Source organism: Prunus dulcis, unplaced genomic scaffold, assembly GCF_902201215.1.
Source record: "Prunus dulcis unplaced genomic scaffold, ALMONDv2, whole genome shotgun sequence".
In the NCBI taxonomy this organism is placed as follows: Eukaryota; Viridiplantae; Streptophyta; class Magnoliopsida; order Rosales; family Rosaceae; genus Prunus; species Prunus dulcis.
Window position 1 is genome coordinate 1 of NW_023010433.1, and position 13,346 is coordinate 13,346.

General features: G+C 37.6%; 1 protein-coding gene and 1 pseudogene across 1 annotated transcript; both read left to right on the top strand.

Annotated features, from left to right (window-relative positions):
- The first annotated feature begins 5,724 nt into the window (after nucleotides 1–5,724).
- LOC117613611 (F-box/kelch-repeat protein At3g06240-like) lies at nucleotides 5,725–7,230 on the top strand. Its single transcript, XM_034342210.1, has 4 exons — nucleotides 5,725–5,935; nucleotides 6,007–6,130; nucleotides 6,241–6,407; nucleotides 6,938–7,230. The coding sequence occupies exons 1-4, from the start codon at nucleotides 5,725–5,727 to the stop codon at nucleotides 7,228–7,230; spliced, it is 795 nt and encodes a 264-aa protein (XP_034198101.1).
- Nucleotides 7,231–10,228: 2,998 nt separating this feature from the next.
- Nucleotides 10,229–13,021, top strand: LOC117613612 (annotated as a pseudogene).
- The last annotated feature ends 325 nt before the right edge of the window (nucleotides 13,022–13,346 follow it).

Sequence of the window (13,346 nt, forward strand, 5' to 3'; positions counted from 1 at the left end):
GATGAAATCCAAGCTCGTATACATACCTCTCAAAACAATCTATAACTTTCCACTCACTATAGAAGTTTCCAAATATTTACATTCCATAGGCACATTCTATGGGAATGACATGTGTCTAACTTCAAAAACTCATTTGCCTATCCATTTAGATTGCCTACGTGCAATAGATTTACAGATCCATTTACTTTTCTCCTCACCAAGCCTCAACATCTCCATTTCAGTTTCTTCATTTTTCTGTCTATGCTTTGCATCCAACTCCATATACATTTAGCACAATATGAGAATAAACATTGCGTAGTATCACACTAATCAAAATGAAAGCATGCATCCGCTATAATATTTGCCACTATTTTGGTTCTAATTGTTATTGTCCAATAACTTAAACCTAAAATTATGTACAAAAATACACTAAGATTGAGAAAGACGAAGAAGAATAGAGGAGCAGAGGTAGAATTCGAAAAGGACCCGTAGGTCTCTATTGTGTATTTACATGAGTTTGAAATTGGACATTCCCAAAACCTATTTAATCATCATGTACCTAAACCAAGTTCAACCAATATCATGGCATGTAAGCATCTCCCCGTGTTATCTCTGCAGCCAATTTCAACCGAAGAAAGGGCATGTTCTGCGAGGTGCAAGTAGCTAACGGAATCTCAGCGCTCAAAAGCTCAATGTACTTCAACACGAACATGCCACAATCGCCTCTGAAGCAAAACAAGAACTCGATCAATTCAACTAATGACATTCTAACGTAATTGACAATTTAAAGTAATAAAATTAAATAAAAAGTTGTGCTTATTGATTAAACTGTTGTGGAACATCCACACGTTCTATTGGCCACGGACACCACCAATCTCGGCTGCAATTGTTTGCGTAAACACCTTCTTCATAAAAGTCGATGGTGTTGAGAAGATTTGGAATCGTAATTGAAAGCGGGGCGAGTTCTTCCTTTAAGATCTCATCTGGAATAAGTGAAACCTTTGAATCGTACACTTTGATTTCACACAAAACCAGATCAATCATTACAGCCACCCAATGCTTGTACTTCGTCAACATACAAGGGGCATACACCTTATATGCGTTCTGCCAATCCATCCCACATGCCGGAACCTTGCCATTTACAACGTTCAGTAAACTGTTTCTAATTTTCCACCCAACCTGCTCTTTTTTTCTTTTATTATCCGCAAAGCAAGTATGAATGTGATTATGTGAAATAGAAAACAATCAATGGTTAAACACCTCCACAAAGCAAGTATGGATAATTTGTAATTATTAACAGCACTTGGTCAAGGCCCATGACATACCATAAAAAATACATCGGTCGTTGTCCAGTCCGATATTTCTACTTCCTCCAACTCTTGTTGTCGCTTTCGGATGAGATACAACCCCAAATCAATGTGCTGCAACATGTTTTTCTTGTCAATCTCATAATCTATGTACATTAAAACAAATGCATAATCAATTAAACTTACATCTCCTTTCAGCCAACCATCAGCTTTGACGAGGGAAGCGAAGAATTCAATCTCAGCTTCCACGTTGCCAAATTGCATCACCAAACTATGAATATAAAAAAGTTTTAGAACACAACAATTAAAAAATATATACACTCATGCCTTCTATCTCAAAAAAACAAGGGACTTACTTTGGGTTATGGCGCCATTCCCAACAAAGTTTCAGCAATTTCACCATATCATCATGCGGAATCGCCTTCATTGGGTCTAACATCTGAAGTCGGGTTGTCTCTGGCAGAGTTTTTTGAACCAATTCACTACCTTCAATGATCTTCCACATAGGAATGATCCTCTTCCTCTTCCGTAATTGGACCCCTTGTTCCACAGCTTTACCTTTATCATTCAACCAAACGTTCAACTGAGATAGCACAGCTGTAGGTTGATCCAAATCAATGTCCCCGAGAGTAAACTCAACCTTTGTCCCCTCCGTGCTCTCGCCAATGTCATCGCCAAGCAACATAACTTCATTATCTTCTTTCTCACATTGGTTTCTTTGCACTTCCTTTTCCTCACTTCTTTGTCTTTTCACTTCCTTGCCCTCCCTTCTTTTTCTTTGCGGATCCTCTCCTTCACTGCTTTTTTTTTTTGCAGTTCCTCTCCCTTACTGCTTTTTCTTTTCACTTCCTCTCCCTCACTGCTCTTTCTTTGCGCTTCCTCTCCCTTGCTACTTTTTATTTTCACTTGCTCTCCTTCACTTCTTTTCCTTTGAGCTTCCTCTACCTCACTTGGTTTTCCTTGCACTTCACCCCCTTCAATCCCCTCCTCTTCCTTTTCCTCTCCCTCATTTCTATTACTTGGCCCTTCACCCCCTTCAATCCCTTCATCTTCCTTTTCCTCTCCCTCATTTCTGTTACTTGGCCCTTCATCCCATTGAATGTCATCCATTTCCTCACTTCCCTTAAATAGATGTGAGATGACACAACGATTCGTCCTTTCTTTCAGTAAAGCTAGGTCCCTCCTTACTTCCTGCTCAAACTGAGGACCTAAACAGTGGTCCAAAAGTTTTTCCATCCGTATGACCTTTAACTCAAGGACGTCTTTTTCCCGCTTTACTTGAAACAACTCGGACCTCAACAAGCTTACCACCTTGTTCAACTCATCAAGGTCAGCACATGAAGAAGGAATTGACTCTGCCGAGACAACAGCAGGGCGATCCTGTGGCCAACTCCAATATGGTTGTCTCATTTCCTCTTCACTCGGACATAGCGCCCGCAACTGAACTGACTGTTTCAGAATACAGACAAGAGTCATATTCAATCATTCTACTTCATAATTTCATTGAATCTTATAAATAGTTCCAAGGGCTGCAAACCAAACCTCTTTGCTCTGGAAAAAATAATTGTTCAACTTTCTCATCTCGGAACAGACGTAGTAGTTCTCCATCGCAAAATACGCGGGACAGCTGTCGGATCAACAACCTTGCAGTAATTCAGGTCCGCCATTCTAGGAATTAATTCATATACCCAAATCTACACAATTCACAGGACAAAAGTCATTATTTAAGTTTTAAAGAAAAACAAAACATAACTGACATGAACATTATTACCATGTACCTGGAAAGCATACGTGAAACCTTTAAAACTCCAGCCACCCCTTTGCGCTTCACCATGCTTATCCTTCTTGCCCTTCTCATTTCTCCGGCTTGTTCCCGTTACCTTACTTTTCCCCTTCCCTCTTCCCTCTTCATTTTCAAAGCTTTTCACATACTTTGTTGGTGCAGAAAATAGATTGTCTTGGGTTTTGTCAAAGGACACCGAACCCCACGGATACCTGTTGAACGCATCCAAGTCCTCTACAAGGGTCAGGTAATTTAGATTGATGTTCAAATGTTTGTCCCTTCCCAAAACCACTAACTCACCAAAGTAAACAAGAGCTAGCTTGTAGATGTCATCTTCCTCTGTGCACCTCAGAAATGCTTCTTCTAAAGCATTGCATGTAATTCCTTCGTCTATAAAATATCTTTTCTGAAGTCTAATTTCATCACTCTCTCCACTGGAAACTTCAGGCACTTCCCCAAAACGAAGCCCTGTGATCAAACAGAAATCCTGACGAGTGAACTGAGCAACGTCACACCCTATTAAGAAACTCAGTCCATCCAAGTCTTTCACACCCTGCCCCGCTACTCTATGCAACACAACCCCATGCACAATCTGCCCGCTAAACTGAATCTTATCTATATTCAGAAGATGGCCAAAGCATGATGTCTTGAATTGTTCTAATTGTTCCGCACTCAACTTCGCTCGAATTGCAGCTAGAGATGAATTTGCATGTGAGCAGTTGTTCACCCGTGACGAATATGCCTCTGACTCTGGCCATACCAGCTCCACGTTGGATCCCATTTCCTAAAATACAAGATGAAATAACGTGAACACATATACTACCACGTATTTGCACAATCACATTGGTATTTACACAACTAGTCAACCAGGCACATTACAAATTTTACAAAGTACATGAGCATAGGGATTACTGATCATAGGCTTTAACATCATCAAAGCAATATGACAAATTTTGTGCAAATACCTGTTAATGCAATGATTATGTGAATTACAAACAATTTCATGTGTTTTATTTATGGATCCAAACTCTAATCAATGGTTGATGCATGAGTGAGTGTGAGTGCAATCTAGGCAAGTTCTGCACTTCACACACATGACAATTATTGTCATCTCATACACAACACAAAATAAATAAATAAATAAGAAATATAGTGGAAGGAAGCAAAGCAAAGCATCTACTCTGCTATCTGCTTGCTAAGCCATTGCCACATCCTTCTTTCTTTCTAGCTTTTTCTTCAGTCAGCCACAATCGTCATAGATCAACCTTTATTTCAAATGCTTTGCACTTTTATTCATGAGTTTATTATTATCTGTTCTCATTTCTCATAGGCAAATTTAGTAACAAATGAAATAATATTTATTTCAAAAAATATATAAATTCTAGCGCCACAGAGGTACTCTGCACTCTGCACTGCTTCAAATGTGGAAGGTTTTGAGGGCCTCCTCCAATTCAACACCATTATCTTATTCATATCATTACTAACATGTTATTGACATGTTATTGACATGTGATTGACTTGATTTTCATTCATTTTTTAACATATACCCAAGCAAAAATTAACATGCAATTGAAGCACAAAGAAGAGATGCCAAATCCAACAACATTGATGGTACAAATTGGGGAAAACCATTACTCTAACCCTAAACTCAAATTCCATAAATTACTCATCAAATGCTTTGCACTTCTATTCATGAGTTTATTATTATCTGTTCTCATGTTTCTCAGGCAAATTTAGTAACAAAGGAAATCATATTTATTTCAAAAAAAAAATATATATATATATATATTCTAGCGCCAGAGAGATAATCTGCACTATGCACTGCTTCAAATGTGGAAGGTTTTGAGGGCCTCCTCCAATTCAACACCATTATCTTATTCATATCATTATTGACATGTTATTCACTTGTTATTGACTTGATTTTCATTCTTTTTTTAACATATACCCAAGCAAAAATTAACATGCAAGTGAAGCACAAAGAAGAGATGCCAAATCCAACAAAATTGATGGTACAAATTGGGGAAAACCATTACTCTAACCCTAAACTCAAATTCCATAAATTACTCACCAAATGCTGGTTATTGAACAATCGCAAGGTGTCTGTGCGGGGTCTTTCTGTTGCTTTGCTCCACAAATGGAACCTACCACTTCCAATGAATACGGCTTCTCTCCTTCCCCTTCCACTGCTTCGCCCCTTCACTGTTTCGGAATCCACACCTTTGCCCCTTCTACTCAAAATAAATACTTTTTCAGGGTCTGGAGAACGGAGTGGCGTTCAACCGTTGCCTTCAACCGTCGTTAACCGTTGCCTTCAACCGTTTCTCAGAGCTATGGGTTTTAGAGAGATGAGTTTTTTCTGTTCAAACTTCGAACTTGCCTCTTCTTCTTCTTTTTCGGACGTGCTGGATATTCAATTCGGGTTTGGGTTCCTCACCTACCCAATTGTAAAACTTTATCTCAATTTTTTTCCCCACCAAGCCCAGCCAAAATTCTCCCCACAAAACCCCCCAAAACCCCTAACCCTAACCTCCCCAATCCCCACCTGCTTCCTCGTTCAGGTGGTGCTGCAGTCGCCGCTGTTGTTCTGCTTCCATCCATCACCTTCTGTGCCGCCACTTTTCGGAACTTTTACAGCACGACCCCTTGAGGCAGCTAATGGGTAACCCTAACTTTCCATCCGACATCATACCTGAGATTCTTTCAAGGCTACCAGTGAAGTCACTATGCCGCTTCAGGTGTGTATCAAAGTCATGGCTTTCCTTAATCGCCGACCCTGATTTTGTCAAGAGGCAACTTAACAAAGCTATTGAGAGCAAGATATTTTCAACCAAAGACGAAGGCTTATATTTACAGATGAGTCACACAGGTCACTTTTCTCTTTGGACCTCGATGAATTTCTCAATCATAATGATGCAATTGATAATTATCTTAATAAAGATTATGATAACCTTATCATTAACATTGACGATAACGATGATGTCGTAGCCACTGAGCTCGACTATGTTCTTAGTGAACTGCCAAATAATTGGGCTTTCTTGGTGTTTCACTCCTCCAATGGCTTGTTGTTGTGCCAGTCATATTAATGGGATTTATATCTGGTTAACCCTGCAACAAGAGAAGCGTTTCGACCTCTTTGGTTTTGGATTTGATAACTCCTCTGGTGATTACAAGGTCATTGGAAGGTGGAATGACCTCATGCGGAGGCCTTCATTGGTTGTTGGATAGAGTTGGAGTTGAATATCGATCGGTGATTATATCTTTCGATTTAGCAGAGGAGAATGTCCAAGAAATTCCACTACCTCTTGCTTCTATTGATGCTAAAGATTATCTTGTTGGCAGTGGCGGATCTATTAAGACGCAAGGAGGTGCCTATTGCCAGAAAAACCATTGTTGGTGGGAATAATATAAAAATAAATGAAAGTAAAAGGACAAAGACATTTACTTAAGTTTACAATGTAAATAAGGAAGTATTCCCCATTTAAATTCAAATAAAAATACTAGAAAATCAAATTCCCACCAAATCAAAATATGAAAAATCGGTCTTAGTGCAAAATACGATTTAGGCTACAAATGATGGCTCATTAAGTCAATATATACTTCATAATAAAATCCCGTAAAATCAAGTTTTCTTATTTGATGTTGATGTGTAAGGAATAAAAGCCGCCAAAAATTATCTTGAGAAAATGATTCTTGCAAAAAACCATTTTTCATATTTAGTCAATATTTTTACATAAAACAGTTTTTTATATATGATATGAATGAATGAAGGGACCTAAGGTTAATCTAGGTAAAAAACCTTAGATGTTCAATTCAGAGTTTTTAGTCGTTCAAATTTGCACCTCCACTAAAAAATTCCTGGGTCCGCCAGTGCTTGTTGGGGCCTTTAGAAATTGCTTATGTGTAACAATGCACAATGAGTTTTGGATCATGAAAGAATATGGCGTGAGGGTGTCTTGGACTAAAGTAAGGATCTCCATCCCATATTCTATATTACGACACTCTAGTTTCTGGAAGAAAATTCATGATCTCTTGGATTTCAGGGACCGATTGATTTTGTGCAATTCTAATGGTGAAAGATTTCGGAATCTTTCAATCTCCGGATTACCCAAAGTTAATGAAGTTGGGATTTACTTGGAGTGCCTTGTTTCACCTAATAATTAGGTAGATAGGATATAGACTATAGAGGAGGACGTTAAGAAGATGAATCTGTACCCATTGCTCTAAAACATGGGATTGTGTTGTGAAATTATTGCAAGCGCACAATTCGTACAAGTAATATAGAAAAAAGTAGAGTGTCGTTCCCACGAAGACTGTAATTTCCTATTAACTACCAATTATGATTAATTTAGAATTTATTTAAACAGTTGATTAAGAAAATTAATTGATTTAAGTAAGCTAAAATAATTATGAAAAATAGCAATTTAATTAATGTTGGAAAATCAAGTTGATGAGACACTAGAGCATTCGATTTCACCATAACCAATTCTACTTAATTCATATAGCCAATTAACCCTAATTACTATCCATGTTGACAGTTGGTTTCTCCTAATTTATTCGATATCCCCTCTCGGGCTCAACCAAAAGTATTCTCAATTAACAACTCATTCTCTCTCGAGCAACGGATTTAGAAAACCAAGAACCCATTAAGTTCTATGAGAACCTACAAGAAAACTGCATGAGTCATGTTAGTCCCTCTCGGGCACTCATTCAAGTCATGGTATTTGTTACAAGAAGCAAACACCAAACATCTCCTCTCGGTCTCCGCTTGGATCATCAATTAAATATTAGCTAGATATTTAAATCATTAATTAAGAACAGTAACAAATACTCAACATGGGATAATAATCAAAAATTAATATAACTATAAAAATTAAGTATTCATGGTTAGGCTACATCGTAGCCCTAGCAAGGAAAATTAGTTCATGACAAAAGAAAAGATAAACAAGAGAATTGTTGTCATAAAACCGATTTGGCAGATGGACTTGATCTCTGGATTCTCCACAGCAACACAACGACAGCAAATTGTTGGTTCTCTCTCTTTGATATATTTGTGGGTGTATTAAAGTTGTATATGAGGGATGATGGAAAAGATGATGCACTGAAGAGATCCTTAGGGTGACCTTATATAGTGTAAAATAACTAAACCCTACTCTAAAAAGGTCTAGAAAAACTCTCCTAAAGCAAAACAAAATCTCAAACAATTAAGGAAACAAACTAGGAAAAAATCCTTCTTTGACTAGGAAACACGTCAGCTAATTTGCATGCACGTTTTGGGGTGGTTCCACTTCCTAGAAATTTCTGGAAAAATATGAGAAACGTAACTTTATCTCTAAGCTTTCCAAACATATATTACACGCCACTAGGAAAAATCGGAAAGCTATTCAAATCTTCAATCTTCAACAGCAGTGCAGTTCTAACGGGATTTCAACTTAGGCTGTCTTGACTTGCAGGTCTGGAGCATTTGGCTTGGTAGAAAATTATGTAACTTTGATACAATGATCTTCAATGTCTTAGCTTTCTTCTACAATTGGCCTTGCACTAAAATTCATTCGAAAAGTCGATTTTCAGTTGAAATCCTTTCAAAAGCGCAGAATAGCTGAAAATAAGGAAAGTAAAGTAATAATACTCTTTTTAATTAACTTTCCCTACAAAACCTATATATAAAGGTATAAAAATATAGGAAATAAAACACTTATCAGATTGTCTGCCATTTTTCTTCATATTTAATTTCTTGGGGGACGAATTTTCATGTTTGTTACTTATGTTTACGACTTAAATGCAGATAGCTTCTTACACTATCAATTAAACCAGTTCGTGTATATATATAGAGCAAAAGACAATGAATTAAGAAACATTCAAAATACCAGAAAATACATTGGTTAATGCAAATATTAAGAATTGAAATTATTAATTAAATGAGGATAATATGGTAAATTCACACTTTTTCATATTGAAAAAATTAAAATTAAAAGAAAAATAAGATAATGGATCCTATTTTTATGGAACACAACTACCCATTATTTTTTTAATTCTAAAATAAATTTTAATTTTAAAAAAAAAGCCTCTCGCAGACGCGGAAGCGCGTGCTGAGAGGCTAGTATATATATTAAACTAGATCGTGTACTTATATATTTATTTTATTTTACAAGTCTAATAACTAGATAAGGATGTTAAACTTGAAGTTGGATGAAAATTTTAAGTTATTGATCTTTGAATTGTAACAATATTAGCTGTTGAACCAAACCTTCCAAATTTGGTTTAAATTGGTTTGGTTTCTTTGGGTTTTTTCAGTCAAAAATAACTGAATCAAACCGTTCTGTATAATGTCAACTGCCTTCCGATTTAATAGTCCTTTTCATTAATTTTTTTAATCTTGGGCTGGGTTTATAATATAGCATGTCATGTGTACAGAACCTCCTAGCCCAACCCAAATTTTTTCAAAAACAAAACATACATATGTTATAAACTCAGCCCAAATTTTAAAAAAATTAAAAGCAAGATCTACACTCATGTTGCCCATCCAAGTGGTTCCATATCTTCTCTTTTTCATTTGTGGCTATGCGACATCATATTGTTTGTCTCTCTCTTTGCCCCGACTTTCGAATCTTGGAACCGCCACTATCCAAGAGAGAGAGAGAGGATCACTGTTAATGAAAAAAAAAATCTTAAACCAAATAAAGATTTCTAGATTAGAAATTAAATGAGGAGATATTTATTTGTTGTTACCAGTGTAGACAAGAAGGTGCAACTTGGCAAGAACAAATTTCACTTATACGAAGGTGCAGTAATTGTCTACTTTTTACTTTTGAGCATATAAAGAGTAAATTGAATACTCTTTTGTGGATAAACCAAATTTGGCCTCCAGGCATAGAAAGAACTGACAGAAATATATTATATGACTCATATGGGACTAAGCATTCCCACTATGTTGGCTAGAGATTTAAGCACATCCATGCTCTAACCTGTATAATTGGTAATTTATAAGCACAACTGTTCTATTTTCAGTTCTGAAGATGAACTTCATCAATAACATGGCCCAATATTTAACATGACCCCTATGCAACTCTAGTCAATGTGGGGCAAAGGATCCGAAAATACAATTTTTTTTTATGTTTAGTCCTTAAAAAGCGGTTAGTTTTGCGAAAGATGTGTAGGCAATGAAACTTGAAGCGGATTCACTGTGGAATCAATGGGGTCACTCGACCTTTTGTAAGCCAGAAAATGGCTGGGAGGTCCCTGAAACGACCCCTTGGAAGCGGATCCACCTTCTCCTCGGGATGCTTTGTTTTTTTTTTTCAATGTCCGGGCAAAATGATGCCGTTTCGGCCCAGGCCCACTGAATTTTTTTAATCGACCTAGCCCAACCCTAGCCCAACATTCCCCCTCAAAAACCACAAAATTTCTTGTTCTCTCAACCTCACTACCTCAAACCCTAACGCCAACCTCCCCAACCCTCAACCCCCACCTGCTTCCGTGTTCCACCTCCTGCTAATGGGTGACCCTGACTTTCCATCCGACATCATACTTGAGAATCTTTCCAGGCTACCAGTGAAGTTATTATGCCGCTTCAGTCGTGGCGTTCTTTAATCGCCGACCCCGATTTCGTCAAGATTCACCTTAACAAAGCTATTGAAAATGAGGATATTTTCAACCAAAGACAAAGGCTTATATTTACTGACCTCTCAACCAGGTTACTTTACTCTTTAAACCTCGATGAATTTCTCAGTAATAATAATGAATTTCTCAATAATAATAATGATGCAGTAGTTGATAATTATCTTGGTAAAGATAGCGATAACCATATTGATATAATTCATGCTGATGGTGATGTACTAGTGCCCACTGATCTCCACTATATTTGCAAGGCTTATTTATTGTAGTGTTTCTTGAAATTTTGGTCAAATTTTAAATTGTAAAAGTGACCTATTTATTCTATTTGACCGTAATTTGGTAACTCACTTTATTCCTTAATGTCAACTTCATCTAAAATTCTATTAAAATTAATGACGTGGCAAGAGTGTTTAAGTAATTTTGTACACATGAGTTATTTTTATGCTGATGTGGACTCCACATAAACAATAAACAAATCAAACAAATTCAAAAAAATAAGAACAACAATAAAAATTCAAAAGGCCAAAAGAAAAAAGAAAAAGAAATTAAAATTTTAAATTATTAGTAAGAAAACAAACGCATCGCATCTCCTTTTGCTTCCCACCCCCAACAGCCCCAACTTTCTCTCCCTACAGCCATAATTTCCCTTTTCCCTCACTAGATCCAATCATCCACAGCCCATACCCCAACCAACCAATCCGCCATACAACAAAAATGGATCAAAATCCATGAATATCCAGAAGATGGTTTGACGAAGGGAGGCAGGGGAAACCAAACGCCTCCAAATTTGTAACGAGGTCTCACAAAGCAGGGCTCCAGTTTCCGATGGGTAGGAGATGTGTACACGGGTAATGATGATGGGGATGGTTGAAGCTGCTAATCTGTGCGAGAGAGAGAGAGAGAGAGAGAGAGAGAGAGAGAGGGGTTGGGGAAAGGGGGCTGGGTTTCAAGTAACCCAGATTTGAAATCGGGTGTTGACGTTGAGATGGGGATGAGAGCTTGGGAGGCTGAGATAGGGGCAGGATGAGTTTCTTTCTTCCAAGGTATTTGCAGGAGACGAAGGGCGTGGGGATGGAGGTTGGGCGGCTGGGATCGAATTTTATTTTGTGTTTTTTATTTTAATTATTTTAATTAGTTTTAATAATTAGAACATCTAATTATATTTTTATGTGTGTGGAGGTGGGCTCCACTTGCCACGTCAATCTTCAATTAGTGGATAATGATCTATGTGTATAAAACTACAAAAATACCCTTTACACATCATCAATTTTAACAGAGTTTTGAAAGGAGTTAATAACATGGGCAAAGTGAGTCACCAAACCACAGTCAAGCGGAATAAATGGGTCACTTTAAGTTTTGGAGGGCAATATAAGATTTGACCGTAGTTTTAAAGTACACTACAATAAATAAGCCTATTTGTAAACTGCCAAGTTATTGGGTTTCTTGTTGTTTCACTCCAATGGCTTATTGATGTGCCTGTTACATAACGGCGGTTTCTATCTGGTTAACCCTGCAATAAGAGAATCCAAGAAACTTGCAGAGATACCTGATGTCGGAAAAGGGTATTATTCCAGCCTGCGTTGGTTTTGGTTTTGATCACTCCTCTGGTGATTACAAGGTCGTTATGTTGTCATATTTGGAAGGTGGAATTATGTTCAGTGTCTACACGTTGAAAACTGGCTCTTGGCGAATGATTCAATGGCGATATCCCTACAAATTTGACCGCATGCAGAAAGGGGTGCTTCTGAATGGAGCCCTTCATTGGTTGTTGATGGACAGAGTTGGAGTTGAACATCGGTCGTCGGTGATTATATCTTTCAATTTAGCAGAGGAGAATGTCCGAGAAATTCGACTACCACTTGCTTCTATTGATACGAGAGATTATATTGTCGGGGCCTTCAGAGATTGCTTATGTTTGATACATAGTGGTGCTGATGGAGGAATGCACAATGAGTTTTGGATCATGAAAGAATATGGCGTGAGGGAGTCTTGGACTAAAATAAGGAGCCCCATCCCATATTCTGCATTACGACACTGGTTTCTGGAAGAAAAGTCATGATCTCTTGGTGTTCAGGGACCGATTGCTTTTGTGCAATTCTAATGGTCCAAGATTTAGGAATCTTTCAATCTCCGGATTACCTGAAGTTAAAGAAGTTGGGATATAATTGGAGAGCCTTGTTTCCCTGAATAATAATGTTGACTGAGGACAATGTTTAAGTACGTAGGATATAGAGGAGGATGTTAAGAAGATGAACTCACTTCATCTGTATCTATGGCTCCAAAACATGGAATTGTCATTCATCTCTACTATTTTCTTCGTATTCAATTTCCTTGGGGATGATTTTAATGTTTGTTATTTTTATTTTAGTGATGATTTTGCATTTTCGCATAAAAAGGGACTAACGCCTCGTTAAATGGCTTGGCTTGAACTAGATTGGAGTTAAGTCTAAGTTAGTCCTTATGATTCCCACTCCTCTTTATGGGACTCGTAATTGTTGCTCATTTTAATGAAATAGTCAAAGTCTAGTCCCACGGTCCCACCCACCAAATGTGGCCACAAGACACCATGACCAGACATTTATAAGTTCACCAAACAACCAACACACTAGGCAAGACACTTGTTGAAATAGTATATAACAGAAATGGCAGATAAATCGAGCGAGGAA